The following is a 13,837-nucleotide window of genomic DNA, read 5'->3' on the forward strand; positions in this document are numbered from 1 at the left end:
TCTGGGACTCCCAAAGGTAAGTTCCACTGGCCTTCAAAGCCAAATGTTAATGGGGCTTGTCTTCCTGGCACAAGACCCTTGGGTTTGGGGATCCGGATGTGGGGCTCAGACCCATTGTTGTTCCCTGGAAAGAACCTCTGCAGTTGTGATTATTCTCCCATTTGTGGGTTGCCCACCCAGTGGTGTGGGTCTCGACTGTATTGTGTTTCTGCACCCCACCCCACCCCCACCCCCCGTCTGGTTGTGGTTTTCTTGGTATCTTTAGTTGTAGAAGATCTTTTCTGTTTGCTTCGGTCTTTTTGATCCATAGTTGTTCTATAAATAGTTGTAATTTTGGTGCGCCTGTGAGATGAGGTGAGCTTAGAGTCTGTCTACTCTGCCATCTTCTAAAATCTTTTGTTGGCTTCCGTAGTTTTTTAAGTGCCTCAGGTGATTCTGATGTGTAGCCAAATTTGAAAACCACTGAGATTTTGCCCCTCAGTTATTAATGACTTGGGCTGGGGTTGCCATTACAACAGGAATGGATGTGTTCTTTCGTTTATATCATATTCTTCAGCAGATATTGAGCATATTATGTGCCAGATACCATGTTGGAGACTCAGATCAAACTCATGTTGAAATGTAGCACTACTGTGCATCAAAGCAGTGCGGTAGAAAAGTGGAAATGTGAAGTTTTCAGAGGTCGGACATGGTGGTAGGGCATGCAGGTCTCAATTGTATATTGTTGGGTTGAGCAAAACCTTCAAAGAGTCCATCCAGTTGTAAATGTTTGTTTTGAAGATGATGTTATGCCCATGTGCTGTGGGCTGAAGAGAAATTTTAAAAACACACAGGTATGTTTGGTACAAGTATACAATTAAAATTTATTATATCAAAGAAGCATTACGGGCTGGAACTAGTCTCAAAAGATAAAAACAGTTTATGCATTTTTTTCAACATTTATTGAGCACGCTAGCTGTTGGGAATGTGATAGGGAGGAAAACACAGGAATAGTGAGTTTCTGCCCTCAGACTGCTTATACTCCAGTGGTTTGATGTATGATAGAGTGGCTTACACCGAGAAAGGGATATGAAGAGAAAGTGCTCTCAGATGGAATAGGTATGAGGACATCAGCAGGAGGAGCAGTGAAGACTTCACAGCAGGATGTGCAATGGCCCTGGGGGCAGGAGCACCTGGAATCCACTTAGCTCACTGTAGTGGGGGTGGGGGAGGCGGGATCTAAAAATCTAAAAACTTACCAAAGGAGTTTTAGGGAGATGGGAGGCATGGCCCAATTTACTCAAGTAGAATCAGAACTGTTTTCCTGGGGGGGAGAGGTAGACGTGAGATGATGATGAGGAAGAGGAGGCAGTAAAAAGGCGTTAAGATGCCAAACCAGCAAGAACAGGTAAGGGCTGGTGAGGGTCAAAGTCTGAGGGCCAGAGAGACACGAGGGCCCTAGTGCTAAAGATGTGAGGCTTTCACAGGCCCGTCTCCAGCTTTCAGCCTGTTTGCAGCTGTGCTTGATTCCTGGCTTAGGAAATGGTTATTCTTAAGAAGACAGAGAAGAATCTGAAGTAGAACTTGTTGACTGAAGCTCAGAGCACAAGGTCTGTTTTACATCCTGTAGTAGCTCAATCTCTTCCTTCAGCTGCTGCTGCCTTTGTTCAGATTGATGAATTTTCTTCTCTATTACTATAATAAGAAAATTATTTCAGGTTACCCAGTAGTTTTATACACAATGTACTATTTCTAGCCTCTTCTGAAAGTGCATAGTACACAATGCTGTGCCCCAAATGAAAAGGATCTAGGGTCTTGTCAGCAGGAATTGATGCTTTTATGCCTTTGCTTTCTCTTCTATCTCAGGATAGAATTCTAGTATTTATCACACATAAAGCTGGTCTGTAAATCTTTAAAATTTTGTATACATTTATAACAGAAAAGGCACTTCTGTATACTTTTGAGGATTTGAAAGCAGCGACTAAATAACCTTCATGCTACACAATACCCATTTGTTGAGAGGATGCCATTAGACTATCAAGGGTTAAGGGCTAATCTTTCAGAGAAATGCATCCAATTTTTAATGTTACATAAAAGCTTTTGGTTTTATTTAGAAATAGGAATGCTTTTATTGTGGAAACTTAGAAGCTACTTTAGTTAGGCTTTATAAATTATAATATTACTCAGTGGCAACTTTTTAAAAACCTCAAAATCTTAGAATATCTGTATACCTGCAGTTAACTTTCTGGAACACTGAAAAGGCTGAATTAAGCAAAAGAGTCTTTATCAGTTGGGGTGTGAGAAGTTAAGTCTTTTAAGTTGGTTCTCATACGATTCCAAATAGTGTCACCTCCGGGAGCTCACACCCCCCAAATACGACACTATACTGTATGTACTCCCAGCTAACTTAACCTAGGTAGTGACATGTTCCAAACATGTTACTTTTATATGAAAGAAAAATAAACATACATGAAAGTCACCTACAAAATAAAGCTTTTTAGAAAAAAAATTTAAAGGCCTCTTAAAAAAAAAAAAGGATATTCCCATAAGACATATGCAGACATTCTCAAGAAACTGGTAAAAAGACACACTATTGTTGACTATTTTTCTGCTGATTATAAATGTAATACAAAATTCAAATACAAATGTGTAATATCAAAACAAAAATGAGAAAGGCTTGTGTATACTGAGACAGGAATATGAACTAATATTTTCTCCACAGGGAAAATCTATTTTCCTAATACATTTGCTGGAAAGACAAATACATCTCTGGAAAAGAACAGAGTTTAGGGCACTGTTTGTGTACAACTTCAGGGGGAGCCATCTGCCTTTTAAACTCTGTGTCAACCTGTGCCCTCCACTCCCACCGGGATGTGCAGTGCACAGCCTGCCCAGCTGTGTGTGGCAGCCTTGATGGAGAAGTCAGGTCAGACTCATCAATGTGGAAACTTAGCCTGTCTTGAAGGCATCTGAAATAGTGGTGAAAGGACCACTGTTTGTTTGATGTTTTATAGAAAGGTCAACTCTCTGTTTCCACTAGGTTTTCTTTTTCAAAAGTTTCTTGGCTATTCTTTTTTTTTTTTAAATGATGAACTTTAGAATCAATTGATCAATCACAACTCTCCCTCTCCCATTAGATTTGAAGATTAATGTTGAAAGAACTGAAATTTATACACATCATACCAAGTGAGAGGGAGACAGTGCAGCATGGTTTATCATCACAGCCTCACCAGTTCCTGCTGATTTCCAAACGTGGTGCCCAAATACTTCCATTTTGCAATAAATTTTTTGTTTCCACTTTTTTAGATGAGTTCTTTTTCTGATTACAAAAGCATTGTGTGTATGTATAAAATGTGGAAAATACAGTGAGCACTAAGACAAAAGAATATAATCCAGTCACCTAAGATAACTACTGTTTCCATTTATGTGCAGTTCTTTGTGCATGTGTGACCCTGGGTATATATATTTTTTCTTCTGTGTGTGAGGGCTCATATTGTTTTGTAAAGGGCTTTTTCATTTAATGCAAGGGTGAACATTCTTCTAAAATAGGATTTTTATCACCTGAATAGTGTTATTTTAATATATATGATAAATGTTTATAAACTTTGCTGCTCAGTTATAACTCATATACCTGCTTGAAGATTTACAAATGCGTCTTCAAACAATCTACAGTCAAAAAGTGAAGTCCCAATTTCTTCATAGTCTGGAGGAAGAAAAACATTTTCAGTTTTAATTTAAATAACTTACTTACATAGGAAGAAACACCTCTCAGAATAACCCTCAAAAAGGAAAAGCACGCAGAGCAGGCATCCCCTGCGGACTGCAGTGGCAGCAGCCTCACCAGGGAGCTCGTTAGAAAGGCAGATTCTTAGCACCTTTACTGGATCAGAACCTCCAGGGATGGGGCCCAGCCATCCGTTTTTACAAACCCCCCTGGTGGTTCTGAGGGGTATGCTCAAGTTCGAGATGTGCTTGGTCTAGAGACAAGAGTAAACGAACAAAAGAATGTAATGAATGAGCTTTGGGAAATGTCTGTTTGCTCTTAACTACACTTTTTGGTTTTGTCCTGTAGAAAAAAAATCCCTTTCAAATAATCATATATTTTACATTGTTGCCTAAAATATAGACTGTCGAGGTTTTTCCTTCTAAGACAGCTATACAGTCGACCCTTGAACAATGTGGGGTTAGGGGTGCTGACCCCCGTGCAGTCACAAATCCAAGCATAACTAACTTTACAGTCGGCCTCCCAAATATGTGGTTCCTCTGTATCTGTGGTTCTGTATCTACGGATTGTATAGTATTTTATTGCGTAGTATTTATTGAAAAAAATTCAGGTATAAGTGGACCCGTACAGTACAAACCCATGTTATGTGTCAACTGTATTTATAATAAAGTTTTTAAGCTCCTAACACAGGTTAAGAGAAGGCTAAGTGTCTGTATACCTGCATGTACAAACGGAACTTCAGCGTCCCCAAGAGCTCTTTCTGAAAGGCCACATTTAACTAAACCAAACATCAATCAAAACATTAAAATTACTTATTTCTTCTATATTTTACAGTATAAAAAAAGGCACTTGCTTGTTTAAGGAACAGAATTAGAGGCAAATCAAAACTAGCATAATGAATGCCATTCTCAGAGCTTAGCAGCAAGCGTGCTCAGCTGCGGGGAGTGGGGGGGAGTGAGGGTGTGTGACTGAACCTGGTTCTGAACTTGCCCGTTCTCTTGATGGTCACTCTCAGTTATGAACCTCTGGAAAAGACATTAAAACTTTCACGGAATCAGGGTATTTTACTAAAGTAATGATTTTGTGAATTACCTACCTCCTGTTGATTTATAAAAAGATAAGAGATCTAGAACAATAAATTGTATTAAAGAATGAGATAAAGGATGTGAGGGTGATCTGGCTGCGACATCTGTCACCCCCACTGATCGCCAGGGTTGATTCGGCTGATCTGGCTGGCTAGGCGGGTGTCCCCTTCCTCCCTCACCCCTCCACGTGCGTCCCTCCCGAAGCTGCGTGCTCGGTTGAAGAGGATGACCTTCCCCGACAGAGGAGGACTGTTCTTCGGTCAAGGGTATACGAGTAGCTGCGCTCCCCTGCTAGAACCTCCAAACAGGCTCTCAAGAATGAGATAAAGAAGGAAAAGAAAAGAAACAGTACAGAAAGAAAATGTGTACTTTTGTTGGGGGGGGGGGCGGGTGTTGGTTTTGTTTAACATGTAGGTCTGTGAGAAGTCTCTATATGTAGAAATTTTCTTATTTCAATACCTGATTCTGAAGTGGTCTCATCCTTGAGTCTTTCCTGAATCAAATGAAGTTTGTCTACTATTTCTTCAAATAAAGCATTAAGAAGACCCGCTTTTTTACATTTCTTAAGAAAAGCAACTTTCACAATTGCATCTAAGAATAAAAAAAACATTTCAGAAGGAAATCGTCTGTCTCAGGACAGCTATCATACATCATTTTATGGTCACTTCTTCAGACTTTGCCTAATGGTGGATGAACATTATTAGATAATACGTACAGCACCTTGTATCTTTTCTATTAATTGTAATTTCATCATACCTCATTTTTTTCAAGCTGAAACAATGAATGAAATGTTATAAAAAGTGAAAATAAAAACTTCTCTTAGAATAATTATATGAATAAAGATAATTTTCTAAAATTTAGCTTCAAATCTTTGAGATAACAGCCTCCCTCATTTTTTTCTGTCACAGTTGACTGTTATAATGGAATGTCTGTTTCCTTAACAGAAAGTTACAATTACTGGCTTCAGCTTCTTGGGCGGGGCGGTCACAGTGTGAGGGGTGGCATGTCATTGGATTCTGAACTCAGGCAACCCTGGCTTCTATATCAAGAGCTGTATCCTTTCTTGAGCGGCATGGACATATATACACTACCAAACGTAAGGTAGATAGCTAGTGGGAAGCAGCTGCATAGCACAGGGAGATCAGCTCGGTGCTTTGTGACCGCCTGGAGGGGTGGGATAGGGAGGGTGGGAGGGAGACACAAAAGGGAGGGGATATGGGAACATATGTATATGTATAACTGATTAAATTTGTTATAAAGCAAAAAAAAAAAAAAGAGCTGTATCCTTTCTTAATACTGAAGAGCAGTTGGACCATCCCAACCTAAGTTATAACCTAAGTTATTTTGATCTGTTGGGGTTATGATGGAGTGAATAATTATGATAAAAAATTTCTATTCTTATAATGCATTACTACAAGTCTAGAATAATAAAGTGGGATACCAACTCTGAAATGGTACTAAGTACTGTAAGTCATATTTGTTAACAGACAAAACTTATAGCAAACCTGTGTGTCTGCCATCCTTTTCCTTCCTATCCAATGCCATTCTTTCCGGTGGCTAAAAGGAGAGAAAGATCAAGATTACTTTACACTAATTTTTTACTGTTGACATTTAATACAGTAAGTCCCCTACATATGAATGAGTTCCATTCTGAGAGCACATTTGTAAGTCCAATTTGTTCGTAAGTCTAACAAAGTTAGCCTAGGTACCCAACTAACACAATCGGCTATATAGTACTGTACTGTAATAGCTTTATAATACTTTTCACACAAATAATACATTAAAAAACAAACACAAAAAATAAAAATTTTTAATCTTCCAGTACAGTACCTTGAAAAGTACAGTAGTACAGTACAAGACCTGGCACACAGGGGCTGGCATCGAATGAACAGGCAAGAAGAGTTACTGACTGGAGGAGGGAGAGGAGGTGGGAAATATGGTAGAGCTGAAGGATCGTCAGCAATAGGGGACGGAGGGCAAGCTGCAATTTCACTCACGCCTGACGTTGATGGCACAGGTTCTGGTTCCTTGCTGGATTCAATTCTATCTACCCTCTTGACAGAACGACCCCATGATGTCTGGGCAGTAGCTCTTTTTTTCTTGTCATAGATGACATCGTAGCACGGGGTTGCATTCTTAACAGCTGCTGCAGCCTTCGTGTACTGTTCTACGTTCGGGTCCTGTGCTTGAAATAAAGTTACTGTACTACTGTATACAGAACTGTACAGTAGAGTACACAAAAGCACAACCATTTGTAGAGGATGCACGCACGTGACAATGTACTCCAGACACATGAATGTGATTAGACGTGTGAATGCACGTTTGCATCTTTGAAGGTTCGTATGTAGGGGACTTACTGTATTGCATAAAATGAAGACCAAATTCAGTGATATGCTTATGGTGAAAATCATGTTCCATGTTCACATGTAGATGTAAACATCAAATGTAGTTTTGTTTAACAAAACATTAACAGGTGTAACAAGCTCCTCTTGTATAAATAGGGTGAGAGGTGAAGGTTGCTGGCTCATATTAATTAAGCTTACATGAGCTGTTGCAAACCCCCAAAACATTTTCATATGCTTTACATAGAAATAGGAATCCAGAAAATTATGAATCACAAATTAGGTCAAATGTGGATCCTGCAGCTGGGAAATACTTGGCTAGGTAAGGATGTTCCACTGCACCTATGCCTGTTTTAAGACCATAAACACCCTGTGGGCTCAGATCCTCTCGCTAATTTGGTACCCGGGGATGTGTTACAGGGGCCAGGGGACGGTCACCTCCTGGAGGTTATGTGCTTGGATACCCAAGACACATCCAACTTCTCTTTAATATTCATCATCATCTATCATTGTGTCACCTGAAATTCAGAAGGTTAAAAAAAAAAAGACATTGTATGGAGAAACTTAAAGCTATAATGAAATTAATTCAAATTACCTGTACAGGATTGCCTGTTGAGAGACGTTTTTTCCTCCCCCTTTTACTTTTCACTCCTGAAAAGTAAGCAGAAAAGTATAAATTATGTAGATACTGGAATCCACAAACGAAAAGACTGATGCTGGACTACAGAAAATGTACAACTCTTATATGCCAAAGGTTATAACAAAGTCAAGAGATATGTCAAACAGATTACATGTTTGCAAAAAAAAAACGACAAAAGGCCAATTTTTAAAATATAAAAAGACCTTATAAATCAATACGAAAAAGGCAATTGGGTAGAAAAACGGGCAAATGGGGAACTCTAGAGAGAGGGTTCATTAAACAAAAATAAATCAGATCACAGGGAAACAAATATAATTGATCAAAAGATAGGGGAGTATACTCAGTTTCACCCATAAGTAAAGATATGCAAAGTAAAACAGGTAGAATTTTTCATTGATCAGATTAAGATGTATAATATATAATGTCTGCAAGGATTTGGGTCAATGTGTACTGCTGGTGTGGCCTCTTTAGAAGATAATTAGCCAAGAGTTACCCAAAGTTTCATTGTTTATACTCTTTGACGCAGCAATCTACTTACAGCAAGTCTTTCTAATAGTATTGTTACATAAAGGCACAAAGATGAGTGGAGAAAAATGTTAGCTACAGTATTAAGTGTGATAGAAAAAAGCTGGAAATAACTTACATGTCAGTCACACAGAGTCTAGTTCAACTGTGGTTCAGCTGTACCACTGAATAATATACACAGTGGAATACTATGAAGCCTTTTAAAAATGAGGTAAGATCTACTTATACCCACTGATAGAGAAGAATCTCTAAGATATACTAAGTGAAAAAGCAAAATATAGTAGTAGGTATGTTTCTATACACAGAACATTTTTGGAAGAATTCGAAAGAAACAACGATGGTTTCCTCTGGGGAGAGGATTCATTACAGTGTTATAATCTGCTTTTTAAAACGCATACATTCTTGTCATCTTTCCCTGTCAGTAAACACTGACTGACAGCAATGTTTTTGATAGTATTTCTGTTAAGTTGCAAGGGGAATGGCTGAAGAATGGCTGAAGGGTAACGCTATTGTTTAGAGAGCGTTGCTTACCACCACAAAATGCAGCTGGCATGACAGGGAACTAAGCCTTTTCCAAAGAGGGCCGACTCCTGTCCGCAGAGAGCATTCCACATCTGGTGTTGGCAAGACTGCTCTTCTGGCAGTACACAAAGGCCAGGTAGCCCCAGGTAGCCAGGACCCAGTGTTCCTCAGAACGGAAAGGCTAGTCATGCATTCTTAGGAGAATTGCATTCAGGGAACATACAGCACTTGATCAGTTTTATCTACAGAAAATTCTGATAGTCTTCTTAGAAGACAAGTAGTCACAAAATTCAAAGCTTCTTACAGTGTTTTGGTTCAGCCCGCTGACTGTAGTGAGAATGGAAGACACCAGACAAAGGCTTCACTGAGAGTAGGTCTAGTTCACGAAGAAGAAAAGTTTAGTCCATTATACGGCACACCGCACAGGGACTGACAATTTTAAAAGTATGTAACATTTTGACTCAAAAATTTGTATTTTAACTTAGGCCAGTAAATCAGATTATTCCATGTCTTACCGAAGGTTTACCTTTCTTTAAACCCACAACACTAAATTTTAGAGACTTACCATTTTGAGGGTCAGCATGTTGTTGGCACAATACTCTGAAAACATGAAATTTTAAAGAGTCAAATAATTGTATTTACACTTTTCAAACATTATGCCTATTGCATTGTAATTTAAAAGGGAACTAATCTGTTTTTCATGCGAGCTTAACCTTAAATATTTATTTGTTAAAAACAAAATTGCTGTTCAAGCCTGTGTAGTCACTGACAGACATCAAGTGTAGATGGACCCTGTGCCAGCGTCCCCTGTGCCCTTGAACCTTGGACAGGTCAGCGTGCTCTCTGCAGGGGTGAGTGCTGACTACATATTTTGAACAATACTTGTTCATAGACAGCGGTCACTGAGATTTTACTGTATAAAGAAAATACCTAGAGATCCAACAGCTAAGACACAAGTTTTCATCTGACTACACAAAGTTCTGCTGACTTTCAACAATAAGCACAAAATTGCATGCATTATCTGGCGGGAAAGTAGTTTTCTAACTCAACGGGTATCTCCCCCAGATCTTAGATTTGAACTGCATGAGCTTAGAACTGATCAGTGTCCTAGAAGAGAAGAAGAAGCGGAGCAGCTAGAGCAAAGAAGTGCAGTGAGTAAACCTGAAGGAGCTGCTCAGGCCCTGTTTTCTCTCCAGCCTTTCTTCCTCCGCAGCCCCCAGTTCCCTTCCTTATGGTGCTGACCCATATAATGCAGGGTCCCCCTCACCTAGGGGAATGTATGAACTCTTCCTGTCGTACATCAGTTCCCGCCTCCTCCATGCAGTCCTCCCAGCACCCCACCCGCCCACCCCCAATCAATATTAATCTCTTCGCCCTTCAGATTCTGGTTTCTCAGCACTTTTGTTTGCCAGGTACTTAATTTTTTTTTTTCAACCATATATAAAAGTGGAGGAGATGTGATGACCTCCCATGCCCCCAACCCATCACCCGTTTTCAACAATTATCAACTGAAGGCCAAGCCAGTTTCATGTAAATCCCCTCCTGCTCCCATCAGGCCACATGCTCCTACTAGTTTTGACCTTCTGGTCCTCCTGTGGGGTGATAGTTTTAGTTCACGTCTTGTTTCTCTTGATATTCTCACTATACCTAACAAGGGGTCTCGTGCATGACAGCCACTCCGAATGTTTAAATTCAATTTAAAAATAAAAGTTCACCTGATACTTGATAAAACTATGACAAAGAAGATTATTTTATGAGTCTCTATTCATTGGTTCTACTAATATATGATCAGTATTTTTTCAGACTTTAAGGTATAGCAGGAACTTGACTCCTTTTTGTTTGACCTTGTAGCTCTGCTAATAATAGTCTTTCTAGTGGGTGTTTTAGGTCTTTGGAGAAGTCATAATAAAATAAGCTCTTTGGGAAGGTAAATAATAAAAGTGAAAGAATATTTCAATCCATGAGTTTCTCAGCAAATCAAATATAAAAATATAAAATTAACATATTTACACATTTCCTGTCTAGTCTCAAGCAAGAAAATACCTATGTAAAATCAGATTTTAAATTATTTAACAAACTTCTTTGAATGTTAGGCTTGCCCACATTTTAGGATATATGGCCGCTAAGCTTAAAGAGGATATGGTGTCAAAGAGCAAAGACTCTGGAGCCCTGAAGCCCAGCTCTGCCTCTTACCAAATGTGTGGCCTGAGTACAAATTACTGTCAGGGCCTCAGTTTCCTCATCTTTAAAATGGGGATAATACTACCTACCTTACTGGCCTATTATGAGTATTAAATGAAATAACATTTGTAAAGTACTTTGAAGTATTCCTGGCATAAAGTAAGTGGTTAAAAGATAAAGTAATAAAATAGTTCTGGAACACATTGATAAAATTGGGGATATATGCCCACAGGGGGAAAAAAATCTACCCTCCATATAGAATTTTAAAGTATCATTTAGGAATGTAACAGATCTTACAAAAATCATATTAAAAATAATCCTCTGGGAGGGATAAATTCGGAGTTTGGGATTAACATATACATACTACTATATATATCAGTAAAACAGGTAACCAACAAGGACCTACTGTATAGCACAGAGAACTATACCCAATATTTTGTAATAACCTATAAAAGGAAAAGAATATATATATATATGGGTATAACTGAATCACTTTGCTGTACACCTGAAACTAATACAACACTGTAAATCAACTACTTCAATTAAAAAAATAAAAAAAATAATTCTCTCATAACACTAATCCTATTATTCAGATACTATGCCTGAAAAAAATGTATATGTTTCAATGAAATTTAAAATGTATGTTCAACCAGAATCTATTCATATGCCCCAAAGAAGTGAGAAGTGTCTGCCTGGCTCGTCAACATTAGACCATCATTCTCTGTTTTATTCCATCTCATAACTTTAAAAAGGTCAAACCTAACCTTTTGACTGTTATTTCCTTCACCTTTATATGACATATTCTAGACTGCATCTACGTACAAAAAAGAGTTCGCTGAACATGACCTGAATCAATTAAAAACTGGGTTACTGATTTCTTCTGACTAAACTGTATAATGACTTAACCGAACTGACTTCTTTCATCAGAAGGAAGATCAAGTTTCTTCCTGGATAAAACAAATATACTTGTTCTGGACTTGAAATATGCCTTACTGGATCAAAGTTAACATTAAAGAGTTATTGAAAAACAAGGAGCAAGATTTCAAAGCCAAAGGCAACACAAACAAGGTCTAAGTTTCTTCAAGGACTTAATGACTGATAACTGTATTTGCTGCATAGTTTCTTTATCATTTTTAGAGGCCATTTATAGTTAAGAGGGTGGTGACAGTGATGGGAAAATACATTCATTTGGAGACAAGATGGGTAAAGCATGGACCTAGAACTAACAAGTCAGGCTCCTTTCCTGTTTACAGAAAAGAGTGAGTGTGAACTGGTTCCCAGCCTCGTGGCCACCTGTTAGGTTACTTGTGCTACCATGCCAACCAGTGCTTTCTATGAGGAAAGAAAGGATGCAGGGAGAGTAAAACCCCAAACAAAACCAACCCTGCTTCTTTTCCTCCTATGACACTTAGGGAAGGTGCTTTGAAGTTAGGTTCCCAGCTGGGCATCTCCCAAACCACATTCTTACTTGGAAATCATTTGCATAAAATTAGCTTTAAAAACTCTCCTTGTCCTTATTCCAATCCCCCAAACGTGGCTTTAAAGCTGTTTTATTAAATACCTGTAAGTTCCTTTAGGTACACCAGCTTGTAGAACTGCGTGGTCACTCTTGGCACAGAAAAAGTGGTAATTCTTGAGACAGGATTTTAAATCACATCCCACGGTGGCTCCTGTTTTCCCACAATATGTGCATTTCTACAGAAGAACAGATTTTACTGAGTAAGCACCTGATTTTTCAGAATCTTTGTTAAAATTTAACATTTCTAAATTTCTAAAAAGCAGCGTTGGCAACACTGTCCAGCTCTAGGCAAGAGGTTCTGTTGGGGACACTGAGCCTGTGGCCAAGGTCAGCTCCTGGCAGTGCCACCAACAGCTGTGTGATCTCGAGCCAGTCCCTTCCCCTCTCTTAGACCCGAATTCCTCCCTGGGGATCACAGTGCCTGCCTTACAGAGGCACTACTGAGCGAGCAGACGTGAGAGAAAGGAAGTGAAATCTCTTTGGCATCTATGTAGAAAGGCCAAAAATGTAAAAAAAAACAAAACAAAAAAAAGCCCCTGAGGAATAAGTTTTTTTCTTAGCTCAATTCATTTGATCTCTTTTATATATCAGTCTATTGGTCTGATAGGAAGGTGGCGTAGAGATGGCTAGGAGGAGAGTACGTGGCCACAGAAACCTGTTTGGGGGAATCTGAGCCATGACCACAGCTGGTTTATATTATGCTCTGGCTGAATGACATGGGCGCACAATGAAACCACCTAGCAAAACAGGAGGTGACCGCTCACACAGTATCCCAAGGTCAGCACAAGCAACTATATAAATAAAGGAAATTTAATTGCGGGTGAGAAATTATATTGTGCAAAAGGCAGAATTTGAAGTCAGAGCACAAAGAATGATCATTTAATGTTGGGGGGCCATCTGACTCTATGTATAGGAAAGAAAGAAAGTTAGATCCCTACCTCACAATATATTCCCAAATAAACTCCACGTGGATAAAAGCTTTAACTATATAAAAAAAAAGTATTTTTAAAAAGCTGCAAAAAATTAGAAAATATAAGAGAAAGAAAAAAAGGACAGTATTGAGGCTTTCTAAGCAAGGCAGGAGACACAGAAGCCACAAAGAAAAAGACTGACAGATCTGACTATATAAAAAATTTAAGCTCCACTTTTAAGGTGATAGATACCATTTAAAAAAAAGGAAAAGACTGTTTGCTGCATAGTAGATAAAGGGTAAGACTCTGATAGCCCATAGAAAAATGGGAAGAGAAGAAATACAAACGGCTAATAAAGGGTGACTCACTGAAAGACTACAGAGTAGCTGTGATGCAGCAGGCCCTCTTC

The 13,837-nt window shown here is 38.9% G+C and overlaps 1 protein-coding gene across 1 annotated transcript in view; it reads right to left on the minus strand.

Annotated features, from left to right (window-relative positions):
- Window positions 1-838: 838 nt before the first annotated feature.
- The window catches only part of LOC308605237 (histone-lysine N-methyltransferase SETDB2-like), a 73,571-nt gene continuing 60,572 nt past the window's right edge, over window positions 839-13,837 (minus strand). The window contains exons 13-20 of the mRNA XM_081215026.1: window positions 12,560-12,693; window positions 9,383-9,417; window positions 7,726-7,781; window positions 6,786-6,968; window positions 6,294-6,345; window positions 5,248-5,379; window positions 3,611-3,682; window positions 839-1,674 (exon numbers count right to left, since the gene is read on the minus strand). Coding sequence (XP_081071152.1) covers window positions 1,532-1,674; window positions 3,611-3,682; window positions 5,248-5,379; window positions 6,294-6,345; window positions 6,786-6,968; window positions 7,726-7,781; window positions 9,383-9,417; window positions 12,560-12,693 — 807 coding nt within the window. The 3' untranslated portion in view covers window positions 839-1,531. The remainder of the gene's footprint in view (window positions 1,675-3,610; window positions 3,683-5,247; window positions 5,380-6,293; window positions 6,346-6,785; window positions 6,969-7,725; window positions 7,782-9,382; window positions 9,418-12,559; window positions 12,694-13,837) is intronic.

This window comes from Mesoplodon bidens, assembly GCF_964165515.1.
Source record: "Mesoplodon bidens genome assembly, chromosome: 17".
Lineage (NCBI taxonomy): Eukaryota > Metazoa > Chordata > Mammalia > Artiodactyla > Ziphiidae > Mesoplodon > Mesoplodon bidens.